Below are 21,071 nucleotides of genomic sequence, written 5' to 3'. Positions count from 1 at the left end.
TGTCACAGTATCAGAGACTTCTGACACCAAAAGAAACACTCCTGATGCAAATGTTCACAAATACCATGATACCATATTAAACCATAACGTAAATGGAACAGTAACACCTAAAACTATTTTGCATTATTCCTGTAAGCCAAATAATTTGACCCCATCTGGGAGGTTTGTCGACCAGCTTAGGAAGATCTGGTTTATCAGATCTGAAAATAGGACATATTTATTATACAGAACCTTTTGACACTGTACAGAACTCTAGTGTTTCAAACGGTTGCTGTAGAATCACAGTGATATTAAAATTTATCCAGGATGTAAAAGTGATTGTAAAACATGTTGCCTCAGTTTTCAATTAACTTTATACTTCACTCTCAACAAAAACACAAAAAATATGTTCCTGGTGTTATTTAGTCATTACTGCATCACTACATGATGTTTCTGAGAAAAATCTTTCAAATGGTGCTTGGCAACAGCGCAGTGGTCCATGATGACTGAGCAACAATTACTAGAAAGACAATCCCTTAAAATCCTGTGATTTCCAGTGCTCTTCCATCTCACGGCATTAAGCTACCATTAACTGACAAAGGATTTGCTGCGTTTGGTGTCGGCCTAATGCACTCTACTGACGTTATCCCTCAACACTGACCTGTACAGTCAATCATTCAGTTATATATACCCTCACATGACACCCTGAGAGCATGGGTGCACCCAAGCTAACTCACATGCTGCAGCACAGAGACACACAGAAAGTAAAAATCAGTGAACACACAATGTCAGATGACCTTACCAACATGATCTGAAGTAAATTACGAGCCTGCATATCATTTTAGTGCATAATCAGTGTGCTCTTAAGAGACAGATCCAAGACATTTCAAAACACTACTAAGCCCCATGTAATTATGAGAAGTTGACAGGAGAGAGAAGAGAAAAACAAAACATGAGTAGATAAAGCTGGATTACAGTAGAGGTTGGAACCACCATGATGATACTGCCACACTCTTTTGTTCAAGCAGCGTCTGAGACCATGCTAAGCTGTTATAATGTAAAATTCCAGTGATAGGAGAGCAAGAATTTTTCTGTGGATCGTGTAGCACAAGGGCAGACTTCAAGCTCACTTTGTCTTGAATTTAAAAATGCAGTGCTGGCTGCATATATTTCCCTGTGATTTTGATTCAGTTAAAACTCAGTTGAGCCATTGTTGGGAAGTTTGAGATGGTGAGGAATTTAAAATATCAGAGGGTATATACACTTAACTGTCAGAAAGTACTGCAAAACATTAGCAGTAAGATATTGTTCAACATCTCATTCCAAAACATGGCCTTAATATGTTACTATAATAGCGTCCACTATTATGGGACGGCTTTGCACAAATTGTTGGAACTTGGCTGCAGGGATTTGTTCCCATTCAGCCACAAGAGCATTATTGAGGTTGACCACTGATTTTGGGTGGTAAGGCTCACAGTCAGAGTTCCAGTTCATCCCAAAGGTGTTGGATGGGGTTGAGGTCAGGGCTCTCTGCGGGCAAGTCAAGTTCACACTAAACTCAGAAAGATATAACTTTATGCATGGGGCACTATTATGTTGAAACAGGAAAGGGCTTTATCCAAACCTCAAAATAGCTTGCTACTAATTTGTTCTCAGATGCCTATCAAACAGCTAAAACATACACGTTTTGCATAAATTGGAAGAAGATTTAAGTAATGTAAAAGAAATAAAGAGATAATAGAAAAGCTCAATGAAACACCCTGTTAAATACTTAAACAAGAAAGGCTGTTTAGGCAGCTGTTGCTAATTGACATGTACGGCATATTTCCAGCGTTTAATCAATTCACTGGTTTTGTGATGCATACTATATTAATGAATTTTCCCTTCGGTGAAGCAGAAGCGATAAAACAAAATTAGTCAGGCTCAAAGTTACGGTAAACATTCAATCCCCAGGTTTAATCAGGACACTGAAATTTCCACCTTTTAAGATTTTACCCCCGGCAACCAAAAGTTCAATTAGGCAACTGCCACTCACAAAACTGCTGACTCACATGCAGTTTAAAATAATGCAAGTAATGGGGACCCATTTTTAAATGCAAGGTGTGTTGCATTAAATGAGCATGTGCTCTGAGCATAAAGACCATTTCCATTAAAGAATAATGAATTGCATTACCGCAGTAATCTGAATTGTCCTTGCATCACTCCAAAGCTTCAAAGAATGGCTGAATTAGCAGAGAAAATGCTCCCAAGAATCTGGTGTGCGAAACAGACTTTCATCATGGACGAAATGCACTCTGGTCCGTAGAAAAACACAAATAATGACCCACAATGCCAGTATGACAGCCATGTGAGCTGTGCTGCTAAAACAAGGTCAGATGTGATCAAGTCTGATTTTGCCATGCGTACATGACCCTATGAGGTCTGTTTTGGTCCGTCCTACTGGGTAGAAAATAGTGGGTCAGTTCACTTCACTTGCCCCGAAATAAAAAAAAGGATCAGGGCCACCCTAAAAAGGGGCAGTTGTCACAGCCCTGCATGATGAATCATGCTGTTTATGCAAGAGGCCGGGGGGTGGTGTTGCAGCCGGAGGTGAGATACGAGTGCTGCTACAGTTGCCCGGGCCTGAACCCAATGGGTAACAAATCAGATATGTGGAGCCAGGGACACATCATTCAGCCTGCAGTGCTGACATGTCAAAAAGGATCAAATTTAAATGAGGATGTGATACAATACCATGAAACGGTAGGCATTGTGCAGTGTGTGTGTAGGGAAGGGAGAGTAACAAGTAATGAGAAAACACTATTGCTGTTTGTGCTGACAAACTATATTTGTCTCAATATCTGGTGGTTTGAGAGAGGCTGGCAATCTTAAATTATAATCAGATATAATTTTGCACATATTGAATATAATGTTGAATTTGGGCCTAGTTTATAAAATAGACATATTCACTGACCTAATTTGGAGAGGGGATGTAGGGTAACAGTTTAATCTCTTTTTCAAAATGTCATCCTTTGGACAAACATGCAGAGGACACTGACAGGGATGGACCAGGAGAGCACAGCCATGCTGGTGAATACATAATAGTCTAGGAATAAACGTCACATGGTCAAACAATCACAAGGAGGGATAAAAATTAGACTCTTTCAGTCTCTGCACCGCCATGGTAATAATTGGAAAATTAATGTATTGGATTTTGCTACATGCAGCCTTGATTCTACCCCTTTACATCATTGTACTTCCAACTGCTTTCACAGCTCAATCAACCTAATGCCAAGGGGGTCAGGAGTCATTAAATGATTATATGCATACAGTACAAAGGTGGAGATCTTTATAGTAACACTCTTCTGTGTTTTCACTGATAACTACACTGTGTGCTTTTTTAAATTCACTTGGCCTTTATGTGTGCATAATTGCAGTGACTGGGACTGACTTGAGAACTTTGGGTTTTATTTTGTCCACTTTTCACACAGTGTATTATGCTAGATAATAATATATTTTGTATGGGTGGGACAAAGTAAAAATCAATATTGAGATTTTTCCTTTCATGTTATGTTATTGATACGCTAATACTGTGTAGTGTACAACAAATTGCAGAATATCTTTCCTTATGTCTCCTGTATTGGGCTTATAGACAGTTTCCACAAAAATTGCATTGCACTATACATTAGTAATTACCTGTCTGTTGAGAATAAAACTAACATCTGCGTGCACAGCAGAAAGCTGCCATGTCTAACGTGTCTATATGGGCATGCTGTTCTGTACTCGAACAGTATTTTCAGTGACACTGCTGAACCATGTTTGGACAGTTTCAGGGGAAGACTGTCAATCTGTAACATGTAAGGGCGTTTTAAGGTTTTCTTTTATAAAAAAAAAAAAACTTCAGAGTGGACATGGCAGTACTCTGAAAATCAGGTATAATGTACCAAGCAAAGATATTATTCACAGCAAAACTGTCTTGATTTCTCATGTTCAGTGTAGGAAATAGGAGCTCTCCAATTTTGGAGAACTTACCTAAGAACACTTTGGCAATGTGTCAGCTTTTATTCATATTCATGCCGAGAAAACGTGACTATGTCCTTGGTAGGCAGATTGCCAGAGCATCTTTTACAGAAAATTACTAAATGCAAACATGTGCAGATGATACTGCTTGTCTACAAGGTCTTATTTAAGTATTTAGATGAGATTGTTAGATGTTAGATGAGATAGACAAAGATAGTTGGCTGGCTGTCTCCAAACAGAGCCAGAGACTCAGATGATAATTTAATAATACCAAGCCAGAGAAATAATGTGATGCAGAAGACAGTGAGACAAAATGTCCATTCTATAGCTACCAGGTAAGTAAACAGACAGGTTTGAAATAGGGATTCATTCCCTGTTGACAGAGAGAAGTCATGTCCGATAAGCTGATAGGGATAATTGTCCTGATCTGATTTCGCATCTATATGAGCATGTGGAGTGTTTGCTTATTGTAAATCAACAGGCAGAAAGAGAATTATATTTGTGTCAGAGCATCAGAGGCAAACTGCAGAGTTGTGATATTATCTTTCCCCACAACCACAGGTATGGTAGCAGGGAAAGATAATTTCTATTATCTCTGCTTATGATGTTTCTCCTTAGGGGGTTGTTGTATAGTTATCAGACAAAAGTTTGTCTGTTTAGAGGAATTTTGAAGCATTGTTCGCTTGTCTTGGTTAATCTGGAAAATGAATAGACGCCATACTCACATATGCTAGAACAGTACAAACATGCCAAATAGGCCAAAAATCTAATTTTTACTTCATTATTAACTGTGAGAGGGAATGGTCAGACAGCAAAGGGACCTGCTGAACGCAGTGAACTATGGAAATAGACTGCAGACCTCATGTATAGTGTTCAGAATAGTCAATAGTATATTGCGGCTTGTATTTCAGTGTAAGAGGGTGTGATTGTAAGTGCAGTGTAAGATTTTTCCAGTAAATAAAAAAGAAAAGAAAATGAAAGGTTTTCTTTGAAGGGTAGATATACTATGAATGCATATGAAAACTTGAGACCTGCATGACGTCAACACACCTTCAATGCATCACTATATTCAATGTCAACTTAAATTATTCCTGTTAAAAATGACATAAAATATCTGAAAAATAATCCAATTTAAAGTTTGTATTTGCTATGTTTTTTGGCAGGTACAATGACTGTGTCTGATAAAAGCAATTTTAAATAATATTCATTAAATAATTGCGCAGGTTCCTCCCTTCTCCCTAAGCTTAGATAGTGTGTGTTCTGTCAAGTGGAATGTAATAGTGAGGCAACGGTCTTTGTCTAAGACATTCATTACTGATTATTAACACAGCGTCTTTCTCCATACCTCTCAGGAAACATGGTGAGCAAGGAGGGTGGCAAATGCATGCTCACCAACTCAGAGTCTGACTCGGAGGCGGCGCCCTTGCCCTCCACCTCGTTGGCACTGGGGGTGAAGTATTCCCTGGAAGCCAGTCGACAGGTGAGGAAGAGAAACAAGGCCCTGCAAGTGCGTTTCAAGGATATCTGCGAGGCACAGAACGAGCAAAGGGAGGCAGAGTTGCAGGCAGCGGGGAAAGGTGGCAAGCCGATCTCATACAAAGTGGCATACCGCAAGTACATGACCGTCCCTGCCCGCAGATCCATTCCAAACGTCACGAGGAGCACAGGCGTGCAGACGTCCCCTGACCTGAAAAAACGTTATCAGACCTTTCCCTTTGAGCGCAAGAAAGGCCACACCTTTAAACACGTGGCGGCCGTGGAAACTTATAAAGGTCAGAATAACGGTTTTGTCATGGAGGTGAAGCAGTCCAAGGCTGCTGAGCAGGGTTTAGATGAGGAGGAGGAGGGAGCCTGTGGGGGGAGTGGAGTCCGGAGGACCAGGGCTCTGCTCCATACTAATGAGTGCATTGCCACAGTGGAGCAGCACACTGCACCTGATGGCCTGTGCTCTGACGCTCTGCTGCTCAGTTGCTCTGCAGACACAGACTGCCCTGCAGACACACAGAGAGGAAGCGGAGCCGGAGCACAGGCAGAGTACCAACTCTGCAGTGTCCCATCCAAAGCCAGGACAGGATTACAACACAGGGAGGCTGATACAGACCGCTCGACCAAGAGGCAGCTTCTCAATCTGGAGGAGGGCTCGTCCCGAACCCTGCCGGACAGGGCCTCCAAGGTTACAGGCCCCATCGCCTGGAACTCCCTTACGCAGGTGGAGTGCTTGGAAAGTCCATCTGTGCGGAGCAAGCGGAAGAAAGCCCTGCAGCTCAACGGGCTGCAGAGTGAGACGCTACCACGTTCCAGTAGAGGCTGTACAACACAGGCACAGTGCCACACAGGACAGTTATCTGCCCGGCCTCTACGGGGCATGGAGGAGCCTCTGTCACCCTGCATAGGTGGTGAGGCTGGTGGGGCTCCACCCGACCAAACACAGGAGGCCTGTAAGCAAATAGTGCCTATGAATCAGGACGGGGATGTTAAAGCACAGCTCCAGGCCATGGAAAATCTCATCAGCTCCAGCCAAGAGACCATCAAGGTGCTGCTAGGTGTCATCCAGGAACTGGAGAAGGGCGAGGCCCACAGAGAAGGGTAAGACATCTCACTTATTGCCTGTGCTTTACAGTAGAGATGCCCCAAATTCAACTTTCCTTTCCCAATATTTCCCATACATACTCAGGGTACCCGCCAACAGACAGTATCAATCTGATATAAGTGCTCTCTTTTTCCAAAATCTAAAATCTGTGCAGCTCACTGCATGAAACTATTTTAAACTGATAGCAAAAACACAGAATTTTATAAAAATTAATAAAAACTGGATTGGTCACATCCTGACTGATAACTTATCTGTTTAATAAGGTCTTCATAAGGAGTCCCTGTTTTACACTGGTGGCATTCTTTTGCAAGTTGTCCCAAAAAAAAAATTCAGGAAAGGGCCTGGTTACTTAGGTACTGCCAAGGAAACATCAGAGACACAGAGCACATTCATGATTCAGCATGAACAGAAAAAGTACCCTCTTGATGTGTCACATTATTTCCAGATCTTAGGGCGAAGCTTGTATGTGTGACAGCTGTTCAGCAGAGCCCTAACTGAACCACCCAAAGGGGGTCGAAAAAGAGATCTCAGTGGCATGTAGTTGGGATGATGTGGCTTTCACCTGATGTACCCTGCAGCGCTATTATAGTACAATGTCCTTTTGGGATGATTTCCCTCTGGATATGACTACAGAACTTATTTAGAGACAAATCATCTCACTCAATTTGGCCCAAGAGGTTTGACGACCCATTGTATGAAATACTGACACTATGAATGTGGCCTTTACCCAAACCAAAACTAGGGAATGGCAGACAATTCTCGCTATTTTTGAATGGAACTGATTCAGCCACTGAAAATATAACCATGTGTGTGAGATCAGTATTAGCTGTAATGCAGCGTTTGTCAGCCAGTAGTTTCCTAAGGAATGAATTTAGATTAAAAATTGAGAATTAAAAATTCTGTCTGAATGTTAGTTATCATGATGCTGAAAAAATTCTAATGTGGAAATCAAATAATGGAGAAACGAAGGAAAACACAAAAGTAGACGTTTAATAATTGGCCTTACCAAGCTGTACGCCATCTATTTATCTAGTAAGTTCAAGGCTTTTGAAAAGGCCATGGCCTGTGAAAAAGCCATTTACTGTCCAATAGATACTGAGTATATACAAAAGGACTGCAGATAGCATCTAGCCAGCTGAAATAGAGGATTGTCTATCCAAAGGGATGAGGCAAACAAAATGGCCAATTTGCTGAGTGAATTGCTAGGGCTCGACACTCAGATCCCTATCTGTTTTGACCAACACTGGAGAGGTACGAAGTGAGAAAATCCATATAATCAACATCATACCAACCTGGAGTCCAAAACCTGCGGGAATTTCTCATACACACACACACACACACACACACACACACACACACACACACACACACACACAAAAAAAAAAAAAAAAACACACACACACCTGTCAAGCTTATAAACAAGGAGCACACAACCACAAATGCTTCAAAGTGTATGAAAGCAACGCTCAATATCACCTTGACTGAACGATGGTAAAAGTTCTATTCAACAGCAACAGTTTAAGTTTACACCATCTAAAAAGACAATTATCCTCCTTCAATCTTGCACAAGGCAGCCATAATCTCCTTATCACCAAACTCATAAAACTGTGCTGTGAGTGGAAAAGTAAGCGGACATGTGGTGCAGCATGGGGAGCAATCTCCTCTGTGTTGCCAAACACATCTGGCTTATCAGATGTGTCTAAAGTGGCAGGTGGGAGAGGAGAAAACAGGAGGGGCTTAATTTGTAAAAGAAAATTAGTGACTTCTGTTTAATGGTGCCATCTGGTCCCATACATAAAGAAACAATCACATTGTGTTTCAATGTTTTAATTACAACAGCCTACATTTAGTTAAAGTCAGTGAGCAGTATAAGCTTCTTGTAATCCATCTTAGCCCAACTGAACCACTACTTTTCTATTCAAACACAGATGTCGTCTTCCTGCCTGTACATATTTTCCATTTCCAAAGTTGCATTTTTAGCGAGCCAAGCAAAAATTCTAATGCTGCTTTAGTCACACTATATTAGCTTCATACTCCCATTAAATAAATGTCACTGACACAACAAATAGGAGTGCCCACAGGCTATAGGTGTGGTGTGTGTGTGTGTGTGTGTGTGTGTGTGTGTGTGTGTGTGTGTGTGTGTGTGTGTGTGTGTGTGCTGTGAGTGCAATTACATATGATATATAACTGCTTATGTTATATGACATTCATTTTTCATGGAAGGAAATGCACCGCTGGATGCATTCATCACTATGCATGTGTTTATGACATGCTGCTCACACACAGATTGAAATTCAATGGCTAATATGCTGAGACTAATAAAAACACACACACACACACACACACACACACACACAAAAAAAAAATGAAAACTGAAATGTAAACATTTTAAAAAGCTTTGGCACTCTTCACTCTTGATGAAAATCTTTTGAAAAAACAAACTGCAGAACCAAAAGTCAAAAAGCCATTTCAACTAGAAAGTGGCCATAGTATTGACCCTCAAATATTTAAACTTTTATTTCTCCACCATTCCCCCAATTTGTGTGATTTCAGGAGGAGACAACAAATGTATGGAATGGAAAAAGAGGGCCAAAGAGAAGGAGAAGAAAGTTGCAAAGCGGGAGGACCCACATGTCCCTTGAAGTAATTTTTACCACTTTAAATTCCCATTTCAAGTTTTTCAATGATAACCTTAATGTTCCTCAACACAGAAACCATGAAACCTATGGTGTAAAAAAAGGCTGAGGTCAAAGCTGTAGCAAATTCATACTGCTTTATGGTTGTTAACCATAACACCATGTTTGCTGAATTCATGTAAAATTGAGCCAGAATCCAAAAGCAACCCTTTTTTACCTGGTGAATCTGTGATTGGATGTTTCTAACCAAAGTGATTCATTGCATTCATTGTTGACTTCTGTCTTGAGTGTTCGTGTACAAAGGCTTGTACCTTGACTGTTTTATCAGAGATACAGATATTACTCATATTTTGTACTGATTATTCAACCAGGACGGTTTTCTGCAAATCCAAGAATTGGAAGTGCCTCAAATGCATGTCACCTACCACTGTCTATGCATAAAATCCAAATCCAAACATCCAAAGCAACTTCTCCCACTTTGCCACTTGACGAGAAGCATGTGAAAGAAAGTGAGTGAGAGCAACCAGGAAGGGCGATACATCTCCTTTTGTTATTGTATTATTAGACCGTTCCAGATTATATGAGTAGCTCTTACCAAGCTACTAGTAAAAGAAAAATAGAGCAACTAGCCTTATGACCCCACACAACATGCATGCAAGCACCCACATATATCCCTTAAGTGCAACCCTGCCCGGGGTATACAACACAGTGTGAAGGGTGCTATGTAGTCCTAGAGTATATCATTGGTTGCATCCAACAATACAAAGCTTGGGAATAAATTTGCTGCATCATCAGCCTGTGCTGGCAGTCCCGACCCAATTAATCACACTCATGGGGAAGTGTTGTCTATTAACACTGTGTATGTGTCCATGTTTTATGCCTTGGACTCCCACCCACTCAGTGACCTTTGGGAGAGCTCACCTAGTAGCACAAAGGGGGCAGGGTGTATAAATATACTGTTAATGGCACTTTTGGCATCGCTCTCCCCAGGGAGGCTTGCCGAAATGAGCTCTGCTCTCTTATTTTCTCTTATCAACTCAGTGTGAGAGAGGGGTGGGGTGGGGATGAGAGATTGAGGGAGAAAGAGATCCAGACAGCATGAGGGCGAGAGATAGAGAGACAAAGGGTGAGTTGCTCAAAGGACGCGATCCAGTTGCCCGTGCACTCCATTGGCTGCCTATCGATTGGCTCCTTTGGGCCGAAAGTGAAGACGGCCTTGAACTTCTCCACTGCATTGCCCTGTCACCACCTCTCCAATGGCAAACCCCTTAATTACAATTACTCCAAGCCGTAAACTTCAAGTAAGCTTGCCCATATCGTCTCAGACTCTCCCCATTACCTCATTCTGCGACAGCCTTAAATAACAATATTGATATCAACACCTCTAATATACCTGTCAGAGCATATAGCACAGAAAGGAGTAGATAAGGAGGGGAAATTTATGATAGCGGTTTAATTTTTATGGGTGCCGCACCTTATGGGCAGTGTGACAAGAGTCCCTGAGAGAGATTTGAAAAATGTCTCTGCTACTGCAAAGATGAGAATGGAAATAAATGTGAAAGTTAACCTCAATTAGGAGACAAATCCAGTGGCTTTTGCAGTAATGGTCATCTGAGAAACACCGACTTGAAGTGACACCGAAGTGATTGTTTGTTAAAGGATTGGTTTACCCAAGTTACAAAACAGTCAAGTTTTTTCAGCTTCTGAAGGGGTGGAGGTAAGCCAGAAAAGTTTGGGAACCACTGCAGTGGAAAACCCACAGACCTCACAGTGTTTTTCTGTTTCAGTAACAAGGACATTGTTTCTGGAAAGACGCATTGCCATTAATTTATTTAAACGTAATTTAATGTAGCCTCAGTATAATGCAGCAGAGGCAGAAAGGCAGAAATCTCAAAAGCAAAAGGCACAAATCTTAAAAGCCGATATCTTAAAACTTGCAAATAAAACCAATAATATTTCTACAGCAGGGCACCACAGGCAAGCAACTGTGTGTAATTTGGGTGAATTGACCTTTTAACAGAGTGTGCTTTTCACTGTGATGAAGTAAGTTCCACATATTTCATTCCAATGTGACACTCAAGACAACAGTAAATTGATCCTGGTAGGACAAAGTAAAAAGGCAAAGGCTTTTGACACCTACAGATGCTTCCATCAAACTAAAAACTGCTTTAAGTAGGACGGTGGTTGTACTTGCTATTAGCTATTATGTGTGACACCATTTAACCTGATATCTTTACTGGATTTACAAGAGTCTTTTCTGTTGATGCAGCAGTGCAGGTCATAACCATAAAAACCAACCAGCAGAGGACTTCCCTTTTGTCCATGTCATTGGTAAAGTGAGTCCATAGAGGATCCCCATGTCATTAATTAAAAGAAGAAACCCTTGCTGTCAATCAATATGCACATTTCCACATGCTAATCTAATAAGACAGCCATTGTAAAAAAAAAAAAAAAGAGCCATTGAGCCTTTGAAGCATGTAACCAAAGGACCATCACCTGGTCTTTAATTGCCCCGTGAGAAAAAGGTATATATGATGGAATGGTTCGTCACAATATTTTATCTCAGTGACATCTGATAATAGAACAATTTAAGGAAACGCAGGATATAATATAATAGGATATTGATGAGTTTGAATGCGAATTTGGTGAATCAATATCACAATGAAATAAAGATGGATTGAGTGTATAAAGCCAAAGGGCTGCTGTCCTAAATAAAACTGTAAAATTTTATCTGCTTAGAGGACCCATTTAATTTCCAAATGATTTTCAGTTTTTTCAGGTAGTAAAATGGTTCATAACGAAGATAACTCTCACTGTATGCTTTACTATACTATACTGTACAAAATGGATGAATCAATTGTGGGATAAAAAGTAGAGGGGGGATAAAATATATTACACTGGGCTCTTGGAAACTGTGTTAGGCATTTGTTTTACATTTTATATCAAGAAAAAAAATCGAGTCATTAATCGATAATGAATATAATCACTAGTTGTACTAATTATTTCATTGGAGCACTTGTAATGTAATTGTATGGTAATGGAACAATCCTGACACAAGTCCTCAATCAAAACTACCTTCCAATGCAGCCCAGGAACTCCTCCTGTGTACTACTTTGCCTTATCTGACCCCCAATCAGTCAACCACAGCTAATTGCCGACACCATGATCTTTGTGCACTGGCTGCCGGACACAGGCCACTCAGGAGGGCCGCATGACTCCTCATCACCCTCATTTACTTCGGTTCTGTTAACGAGGGACAACAAACAAGATGAGAAAGGAAGGTGTGAGGGAGCAGCTTAACGAGTCCTGTAATTACTCATTCACGACTCTTATCTTCCCCGCAGACTCTCCTATCGAACCGGACAGGACACGGCCAACTGTGACACATGCCGGAACAGCGCATGCATTATTTACAGGTTAGTGGCCATTCCTCTTCAAAGACATGATGATCCAAATGTGCCCTGTCCTTTCTCCTTGAGGGAAAGTGAACAGGTGGAAAAAGGACGGTGTAGAGGAAGGGAAGGGGCAAGGGATACAAGACTAATGTGGATGCTGTTAATGAGCACATAGGGACGTGTGACATTTACATAACACGCTCTCTCTCTGAATCTATGCATCTTTGTCAGCCCCTCCATTGTCTCTTCACACCCCTTCATTCACTGAAGGAGAGCATAGCGGGCATAGTGTTAGCTGGATGTAGAGACAAAAGGGCACAAGGTTGAAAAGTAAAGAGAATACATACTGCAGAATGAATGAGCACAGGGCCGCGAAAGGTGAAATGATTTACCAACAAAACATCATGAAATATCATCACTGTGTGCTGTTGCCAAGCCAATTGAGCCTCTACGCACTTTCAAGATCAGCTCAATTTATTTGACAACCAATACAGACGTGACTCCAAAGTCATTAGTCAACCACGATGCATGGTTATCTCTTTATGAAGTTGTGTGTGTATCTATGTGTCTAATACGTTTCTGCCTATAGTAGATTTCTTTGTGTGTGAATGTGTTCATGACGTCAAATGATGCTGAGAAAGGTCCATTTATCAAATAGTTGACTGGCCAAAAATTAATTTGCATACATTTTCATCAATAATTAATTGCATCAGTGGCTTATCTAGCAAAAGTGGCCAAACAATCTGGTTCCAACTTCACAAATGTGAGGAAACTGAATCCCTTTCTCTGGGTCCTTTTTTGGCTCTCAGAACTTGTGATGGGCTTTTGTCACTATTTTTTTACATTATCAAAACTAAACCAAATAACATATTAATCAAAAACAAGACTAAGGCTCTACAGCCCCACCAATGGCTTGATGTACTTGAGCACAGCGGTGCTTTGTGCTAAATTCTCACAACATCCGGCTTGTTATGACAATGCTGATGTTTAGACGTGGTCAAATGATCACCAAAATCACCAAAGAATATCTGTTGCAAATTTCAACAATCCATCCCATAGTTATAGTAAGATACTTCACTCTGAACCACAAATGTGAAACTCATGGTGACGTGAAATTAGGATGAATCCTCTGGTGACAATGAATGTCTGTATAAAATGTCACGGCAATCCATCCAATCGACATTTCTGTCCGGACTGGTCGAATGAAATTGCCATCCCTGGAGCCACATTGGTAGTGTGGCTAAAAATCCATTAATTAACCATATGACCAAAATAACCACTAGTTATAGCCCTAATGTGAAATGGTGTGGAGTCAGGTCAAAGTTCACATTTGGTGGCCCTGACCTACCAGCAGAGCCTAGCAGGTTGTGACACCTCTGTCAGGCTTGAGAACTTCCTCTTTGATACCCAATGAGACTGGCAGTTCAAGGCCTGCTCACCGATTGCATGACACAACCTGTGTGTGCGTATGTGTATGGACGATGCTGTTTTTCCGTTTGGTGCTGAGAAAAAGTATGATTCCAATAGTCAAAAAGAACAGGAGGGGAAAAAGATGAGAGAGACAAGAGATATAAAGAGTAGGAGGGTGAGAGGCGATCAATAAAACTGTTTTTAGTGGACACTGCTGCTCCACTCAGTCTGCATTTTGCCTCTGAAGAGCCATTTAAATCATTTTCCATCCACTGCTTTCAATAACTGATAAGCCACTGGCCAAACTTCAATCAGCTCCTGAAAATGAAGGAGCAGGGCACAGCTCTGTTCCCTCTGATGTTTGAGCTGAGGAAGGTGCATAGTGTCATAAAAGCGGAGTGTGTTTAAATCGAGGTAGGTCCCCCTCACAGCCGCAGGGTGGACAACAAGAATGGTCGCTTTTACAACAATTCAATGACAGCAAAATGAAGTGTGCTGAGCTGAGTTATGGCACATGATGTGAAGGATACTGGGAGAGCACAACATGGCATGAGGGAATTAAGAGGCAATGGGTTGAGTGCAGGGTTAAAGGATGGATGAAATAGGACAGACTGCTGAAATGGGTTCTCGTCTGGTATTATAAATTAGTCAGCACCATGTTTAATGCTAACTCTGTATGATATGGCCCTGGGGAAGAGAAGGCCATGCTCCCTCTGGTCCACCTATCCTCCATCTCTGCTCTGCCTGCCTGAGGAAAGACGAATCGTGCTTGCCCTGCTGTGCCAGTCACTGCGTTAGTAGCTAGGATGCCGGCGTGAAAGGATGTCTAAATTTTAAAAAATATGAGCAATTCCATTATATAATATTCTTTTTGTCATGATATTCTTGGCAGCTCGGATTGTACCTGTACTAATCAGTGGTATGTTGGGAAAGGTGTTTCATTTAAATATCACCACGACCTGAATTCCCAATGAAGGATTAAAATATGCAAAATGCAGGCTGAAATAAAAGCTATGACTTAGTGTGCCCATTTGAATATAAGCCAATTATACATACATGTCAGTGAGTTGTCCAACATATCTGTCACACATATCTCGATTTTTCTCACCTGTACTTGAAAATCACCAAGGAGAAACTGACTCAGATTTGTCCCTTGACTTGGTTGGTGGTGAACATGCACACACAATGACAACTGTCTTCAAACAGGCGCTATATTAACATCAGAACTACACATTTAGCTTCCTAGATCTGCCACAATCAATTGAAACGCTTCATCTGCGGAGGAAGTGCAGAGAAACAGAAACTCAATACCAAACAGAAGGCTTGTTTTTGACAAACCTTGCCGGCGCCTGGCAGGGTTTCAACTTGACAAAGGGCAGAAATTTCTAAGTGAGATGTTTGAAATCTGTAAAATTGATCTGAGTTCTCCTTTAAGCGACTTGCTTGGCATGGTGAATTGTGTTGATTGGACACAGAATCAAATATAGCAGTTGTATTCACACAGGCAGGAGGATTAAATGGCAATCTAATTACTTAGATCTCCATGAAAACAACCTCTCTGGAGGTGGAGGAACACAAGATAGGAAGCTGAGCCATGAAGGAGCACACACTGTACGTGGGAAGAATAGCTGTCTATAATATCTATTAGGATTTTTTTGTGAGTATATCTTTGTGTCAGGACCAAAACCCCTAACTCTTGTGTGTGTGGTAGAGCTGGTCTCATGACCAGAGTGGACATATGGGTCCATAAATAATTTTAACGCAGCCCGGTAAGGAGCCAGCCATGCACTCTTTCGCATAATCAATTTGTCCAGGAGTATATGGCATCATCTCAGAGCCCATCCTAAGCATAACAAGAGCACCAGATCAATATGGTGCTGTAGTCTATGGGCATGGACTTCAAACAGAATACACAAGCTCCTGTAGTCTCTTGTCCTTGTCTGGTCCCACTTTCCTCATTTTGAAAGATCCTGAACTCAGTCTGTCTTCCTTTTATCCTCCCTGAGTAACTTTCTCAGTATATCTCACCGTTTCTCCGGAATACGTTATCTCCTCCTAACAGCTAACAGTGTGTGTTCAAATGAACTTGGGGATTCAATGCTTAATACAATGTGCATGACATTGAAACAGAATAGGAGAGAAAGGGATGAAAAGATTATTCCAATTCATTCCATCTTGCCAGGTGATGTAATATCTGTTACTGAGAAAGGTGGGGAGGAGGGGAGGGATATAAAAAAGAAAAGAAGTCAGAGAGTAAGCATGACAGACAAACACAGAGAGAGGGGTGAAGAAAAGCCGGGGATTTGAAATGCATTCCACTTATTTCAAGTCCACAGCCATTAAGTCGGGATACGTCTTGATGCAGAAACCCTGTAATCTCATTTTCTTCACACTGCATTTATATGGGCTAATGTGCTGATCAAACAGGGAGATAGATTTAAATGGTTGTGATTAAGGAAGTAAAATTGGGGAGGTCCCAACAAATGGGTATCATTGTTCACAATGGACTGCAGTCACAATCAGTCTAATTTTGTCAATAGCTTGCAAGTCTGATGGTAAAACATTTTTTGAATAACACTGTGCAGTGCAAACAGATAATAAAACAAGTTACAAAAAATGTATGGGTATTTAAAAGTAGGAGAAAATCTCCAATCTACTGTGCGTGGCTATGAAAATCAATTAAGGCTGAAGAGCTGATTACATTATAACATATGGAAATCATTGAGCAGCCAGGCTGTCCTACTGCACGACTCTGCTGGGGGAAGATATCTCTCTTTGTGCAAGCATAATGATGTTTCCCAACATGGTGGCAAGCTGGTTACCATAGCTACAAGACGGATTCTCGGCAGGACAGACAGTGTGAGGGGACAGAGAGGACAGTCGGGAAGAGCACATTCACACCCGGGGAAGATGAGAGAACAAAAAGGAAGCCATGGTGAGAATGTGAAGCAGGGAGACATGGAGAGGATGAAGGAGACAATGAGAGATAAAGACTCACAGATGTTTAAAGTTGGGTTAAGGGCAGGTGAGGGGTGGGTATGTCAATGAATGTGTTGAGGTGAGACGTTGGGTGTTGTGTGGGGAGTAGTGGACAAGTTTCTTTTTTTATATACACTTTTTGGAGAGCAGGAGCATGACAGGAAAAGAGTGGGAGTGAGTGAGAGAGAGAGAGACAAAGAAAGAGGGGGAGAGAGGTTAAAGACTGACAAGGTCCAAAGTGCCTTCTTCAATTTGTTCCGATCCAACAACCCACTCTGGGGAGCGGCAGCTAGGGGACGGGAAAATGCCAACAACGCTTCACTTTTCGCTTTCAGCAAAAAATCAAAATGTAGAGCGACGCAGCAGGACCCGTGACAGTTTCATAAGGAGATGCTGATAACTGGGCCGGGTAGAGACTAATAAATCTTTCATTAAAAGGCCTTTTGAGTATGTTTCAAAGATGAGATGATTATCTTTTCACTCTGCTTTTTTTTTCCAAATGAAATGTGCAGATTTTTTTTATTTTCAGTGGCATTTAAGTTTTCTTGCTATGCAGTTCCCCAGCCACAGGCCACTTTACCTCACTTTGTATGATTCTGCTGGCAGATAGAGAGCTATGTTTTTGATAAGAGTAGCAAATCTAATTAAAGAGTAGATTCAGCTTCACAAAAATAACTCATAGATCAAATAAACAGCTACCAGGGCCGCTGTTGTGTTCTGAGCACCACAAATATACAGGTTGTTCAAATACTGTATTTATGCTGAGGATGTTTGAGAGTGTGTGTTTAAGGACTATGACACAGCTGTAGAGCTTTATTAAGCCTGAAAAAATACTGTGATAGAGCACTATCACAGGTAGGCATGTGAACTGGAGAAGGCACAGATGATTGCAGCTGAATAATTATTTACAATCTGACATCATATACATGGTATCAAGCGGGATGAGTGGTGTATATGAGCTCAGATGTCAACTTTTCTTCTTTGCAAGTCATGTCATGACATTTATGTTTTACTGGGCAGTGTAGCATTGAATCTGTCAAGAAACATGGCAGACAGAGAGGGATTGACATGCAACAAATGTCGAAGCAACGATTCAAACTGGCAATGTTCAATATTGCTTGGAACCATTCTTTTGAGACTGCTCTCACAGGTTAATCCCGGGGTCACTGCCATTTTACTGAAAGTCTGGATCTACAGTTTTAACACATCACTGTACCCGGCGTCTCATAAATAGAGACTGCCCCCTTTAGAAAAATGATAGACTTTGATATCTGCAGAAAACATAACGTGTTCTCCTGGCAAGCAACCTCTTGCAGTCACATGCAACAAATGACATTGCTTGACATAGGAGATCACAATTTGTGTCACATCTCCTCCTAACATTCAGTGTTGGTTTGCCTTAACCATGACGGTGATATTTCTTTAACCTTAAACAAGTATTGCTTCATATTTGAAAGAAGCTGTGGAAAGCTTTTTTGTGCAGAATCTGATAAATTGCCCGAAGGGATGTCACTCTACAAATTTGAATGAAAAAAATATATAAATGTAGGTGTGGGGTTTACTGTCCATCATGAGTCCAACAATGTGATATGAATATAAATGAATGAATATAAATCTGTACTTTTTCAATCAGACGTCATGGGTGGTAGACGTGAAAATATTCTCATAAGTTTAACCGTGTCTATATGGGTAATTTTGGATAACACCGACTACAGACTTTGTCATTTAGATATGAGGGTTCGTTGGTATAAATATATTTGGTAATCAGCTCATTACCAGTAGTCATTATTGTCTTTACACTACAGATTCCACATGGCAGACGTGCCAAGTTGTGCAGTCATTCTTTTCTTTATTTGGCCACTTTGATATGATACTTGATATAACACTTTCAACAAAGAATAAGGTTAAGAGGGATAAAGGTGAACACCAATATCTACTGCAAAGTAGATAACTAAGTTATAAGTAAGGCTGACAACTAATCTTGAAATAGTTCTTAAGTATCTGCACATTAAGCCACACCCAAAGTCAAGAGCTGAACAAAGACTGCCACACAAGTATTATGAACTGGAATGCACTGATAATGTAAAGCACACTTCAGAGCATAATTCAAAAGTGCTTCTAATGCTTGTACCAATAAAAAAAATAACATATTTTTAAAGGTTAAATGGCTGTGTGTCCATGCAGGGCAATAACCTGAAGCCATGGATGCACAGCAACAACGGTCTCAGCAGTATTAGAGGCTTACACTGAAGAGCAGGGAAAATCCTATCACCGTTATAGTGTCTGTGTGTGTCTGTGTGAGAGAGAGAGAGAGAGAGAGAGAGAGAGAGAGAGAGAGAGAGAGAGAGAGAGAGAGAGAGAGAGAGAGAGAAACATATCCTTCAAAACTGACACAGCATTAGGTTGCAGCACTTCCCCAAAGATGCCCAAAAAACACTAGAGAGATCTGTCTCTCTGTCTTCTCTGTGCCTTCATGCAGTATTAATTGAAGGTTTTTTAAGAGATGAAAAAAGGCACAATGAAATACTCGCTTAACCAGTGACACCACCGCATGCTCATTACACTGACAAACACACAGCCATTGATCACAGAATCCTTTGATGCTGTGTTTCGACAGTTATTTGAGCTACAAGAGCCTGTTCATTTTGTGGCCCATGAATTACGTTTAATATGTGAGCTTGAGTTTGACTTCAGAAGACATTGTGATCTTATTATACATCATGACCCTGAGGGCTGTGTTCACACATGTAGTTTAGTTCCCTTGGGCTTGACCAAAGGGAAAAAAAAAACCCTCTAAAACTGGCATCAAAGTGCTTTTATAGAACATCTTAAGACAAATAAAATTAATAGTAAGCCATCAGTAAAGGATTCAGTAAATGGAAGAAAGTGAACAAATAGTAAAATCCAAAAGAGACTGGATAAAACAGTCAGGATAAATTATACAACATCGCGTAAAAGCATGTTTGTACCAGAAGGTCTTTAGAAGGAATTCAAAATCAAGTTAGGCAGACTGTTTAAGGGCCGACTTTGACCACTACAGCTCAATCACCCTTCAATATAAGGTGGGTTTTGGGAAATGAGAGAAGTTTATTGGCAGACTTGAAAGTGCATCCTGAGTGGGCTCAAATGTAGTCTGGAGCCAATTCATTTGTGATACATGAAATCTTTAAATCCATTGTAAATTTGATTCAGAATGCAGCTAAAAAACGACAACCAAAAAAACAGCAATACGGTCACTTTTTTTGTATCGTTGGATAGTTTGGACTAACAGCAGTCTAGGTTTAACAATATCAAAGCATGAATTACTGCACCTTTTTTCTAGGTCTTCAAAGCAAAGGTTTCATTTTGGAGATATTACTGAGCTGAATGAGGCACCTCAGGACAAATCTCTTTGCCTGAGCATCAAAAAAGTAATTTTGAGCAAAACAAAACACAGACATTTTGTGTGCAGGGCTTAACATTTGGTTCAAGGCCTGCAAGGTTTTTATTTAGCAATGACTCAGGCAAACCAAACCATCGCAAATGATTAACTGTTGCTTTTAAGTTGTGATCCAACTCAGGTTCATACATATTTACAAAACTTGCTGCACAAATGAAATAAGATTTGGGAATATGGAGTCAAGTAACATATTCATTGGTCAATTTCAGTGACCCATCCTACGTGATCAGCAGTCCAGGGACCCTCCTCTCCATGCATTCTCATCGGCCCTACATAAACCAACTCATACAAGGAAATTACAGAGTTTTTTTAAGCTGCCTAAAACAGGATGGAAATAAATACAGCTTGACTCACTGATATATATTTGTATGTATATATATATATACAGACACTCTAATGTTTCCACATGCAGACAAACATCATCACACACAGACTCCGACGGCCTTCACACAAAGTGAAGTAGATTTATACCACTGTAATTAACAGCCTGTGATTTATTGCTAATAGCTGCAGTGTTCTTGGCCCCTGTGTAAAGGCCTGACTCAAACAAATGCAAAGTGCTGAGTGTCTGGTTCAGCACCCAACATTCACTTGAGTCACTGTCAGACACCCACATTTATGTCTGTTCTGTTCTAATCAATGCC

General features: G+C 40.8%; 2 protein-coding genes across 7 annotated transcripts in view; one reads left to right on the top strand and one right to left on the bottom strand.

The window, feature by feature from the left end:
• The window catches only part of dock1 (dedicator of cytokinesis 1), a 176,579-nt gene that overhangs the window by 74,411 nt on the left and 81,097 nt on the right, over nucleotides 1-21,071 (bottom strand). The gene's annotated exons all lie outside the window — the stretch shown is intronic.
• LOC127373143 (inhibitory synaptic factor 2A) overlaps nucleotides 1-21,071 on the top strand; it is a 30,178-nt gene that overhangs the window by 5,133 nt on the left and 3,974 nt on the right. For 2 of the 3 annotated variants that reach the window (XR_007886885.1, XM_051417286.1), the window contains exons 2-4: nucleotides 5,331-6,564; nucleotides 9,122-9,211; nucleotides 12,549-12,620. Coding sequence is in view for 2 of the 3 variants with exons in the window: in XM_051417286.1 (XP_051273246.1) it covers nucleotides 5,336-6,564; nucleotides 9,122-9,211; nucleotides 12,549-12,620 (1,391 nt within the window). In the remaining variant the exon portion in view is untranslated. The remainder of the gene's footprint in view (nucleotides 1-5,330; nucleotides 6,565-9,121; nucleotides 9,212-12,548; nucleotides 12,621-21,071) is intronic. The other variant, XM_051417287.1, reaches the window with a different exon arrangement.

Source organism: Dicentrarchus labrax, unplaced genomic scaffold (assembly GCF_905237075.1).
Source record: "Dicentrarchus labrax unplaced genomic scaffold, dlabrax2021, whole genome shotgun sequence".
Taxonomy (NCBI): Eukaryota; Metazoa; Chordata; class Actinopteri; family Moronidae; genus Dicentrarchus; species Dicentrarchus labrax.
Note: the sequence above shows the minus strand (reverse complement) of the source record. Positions and strands in the feature narration are given on the sequence as shown.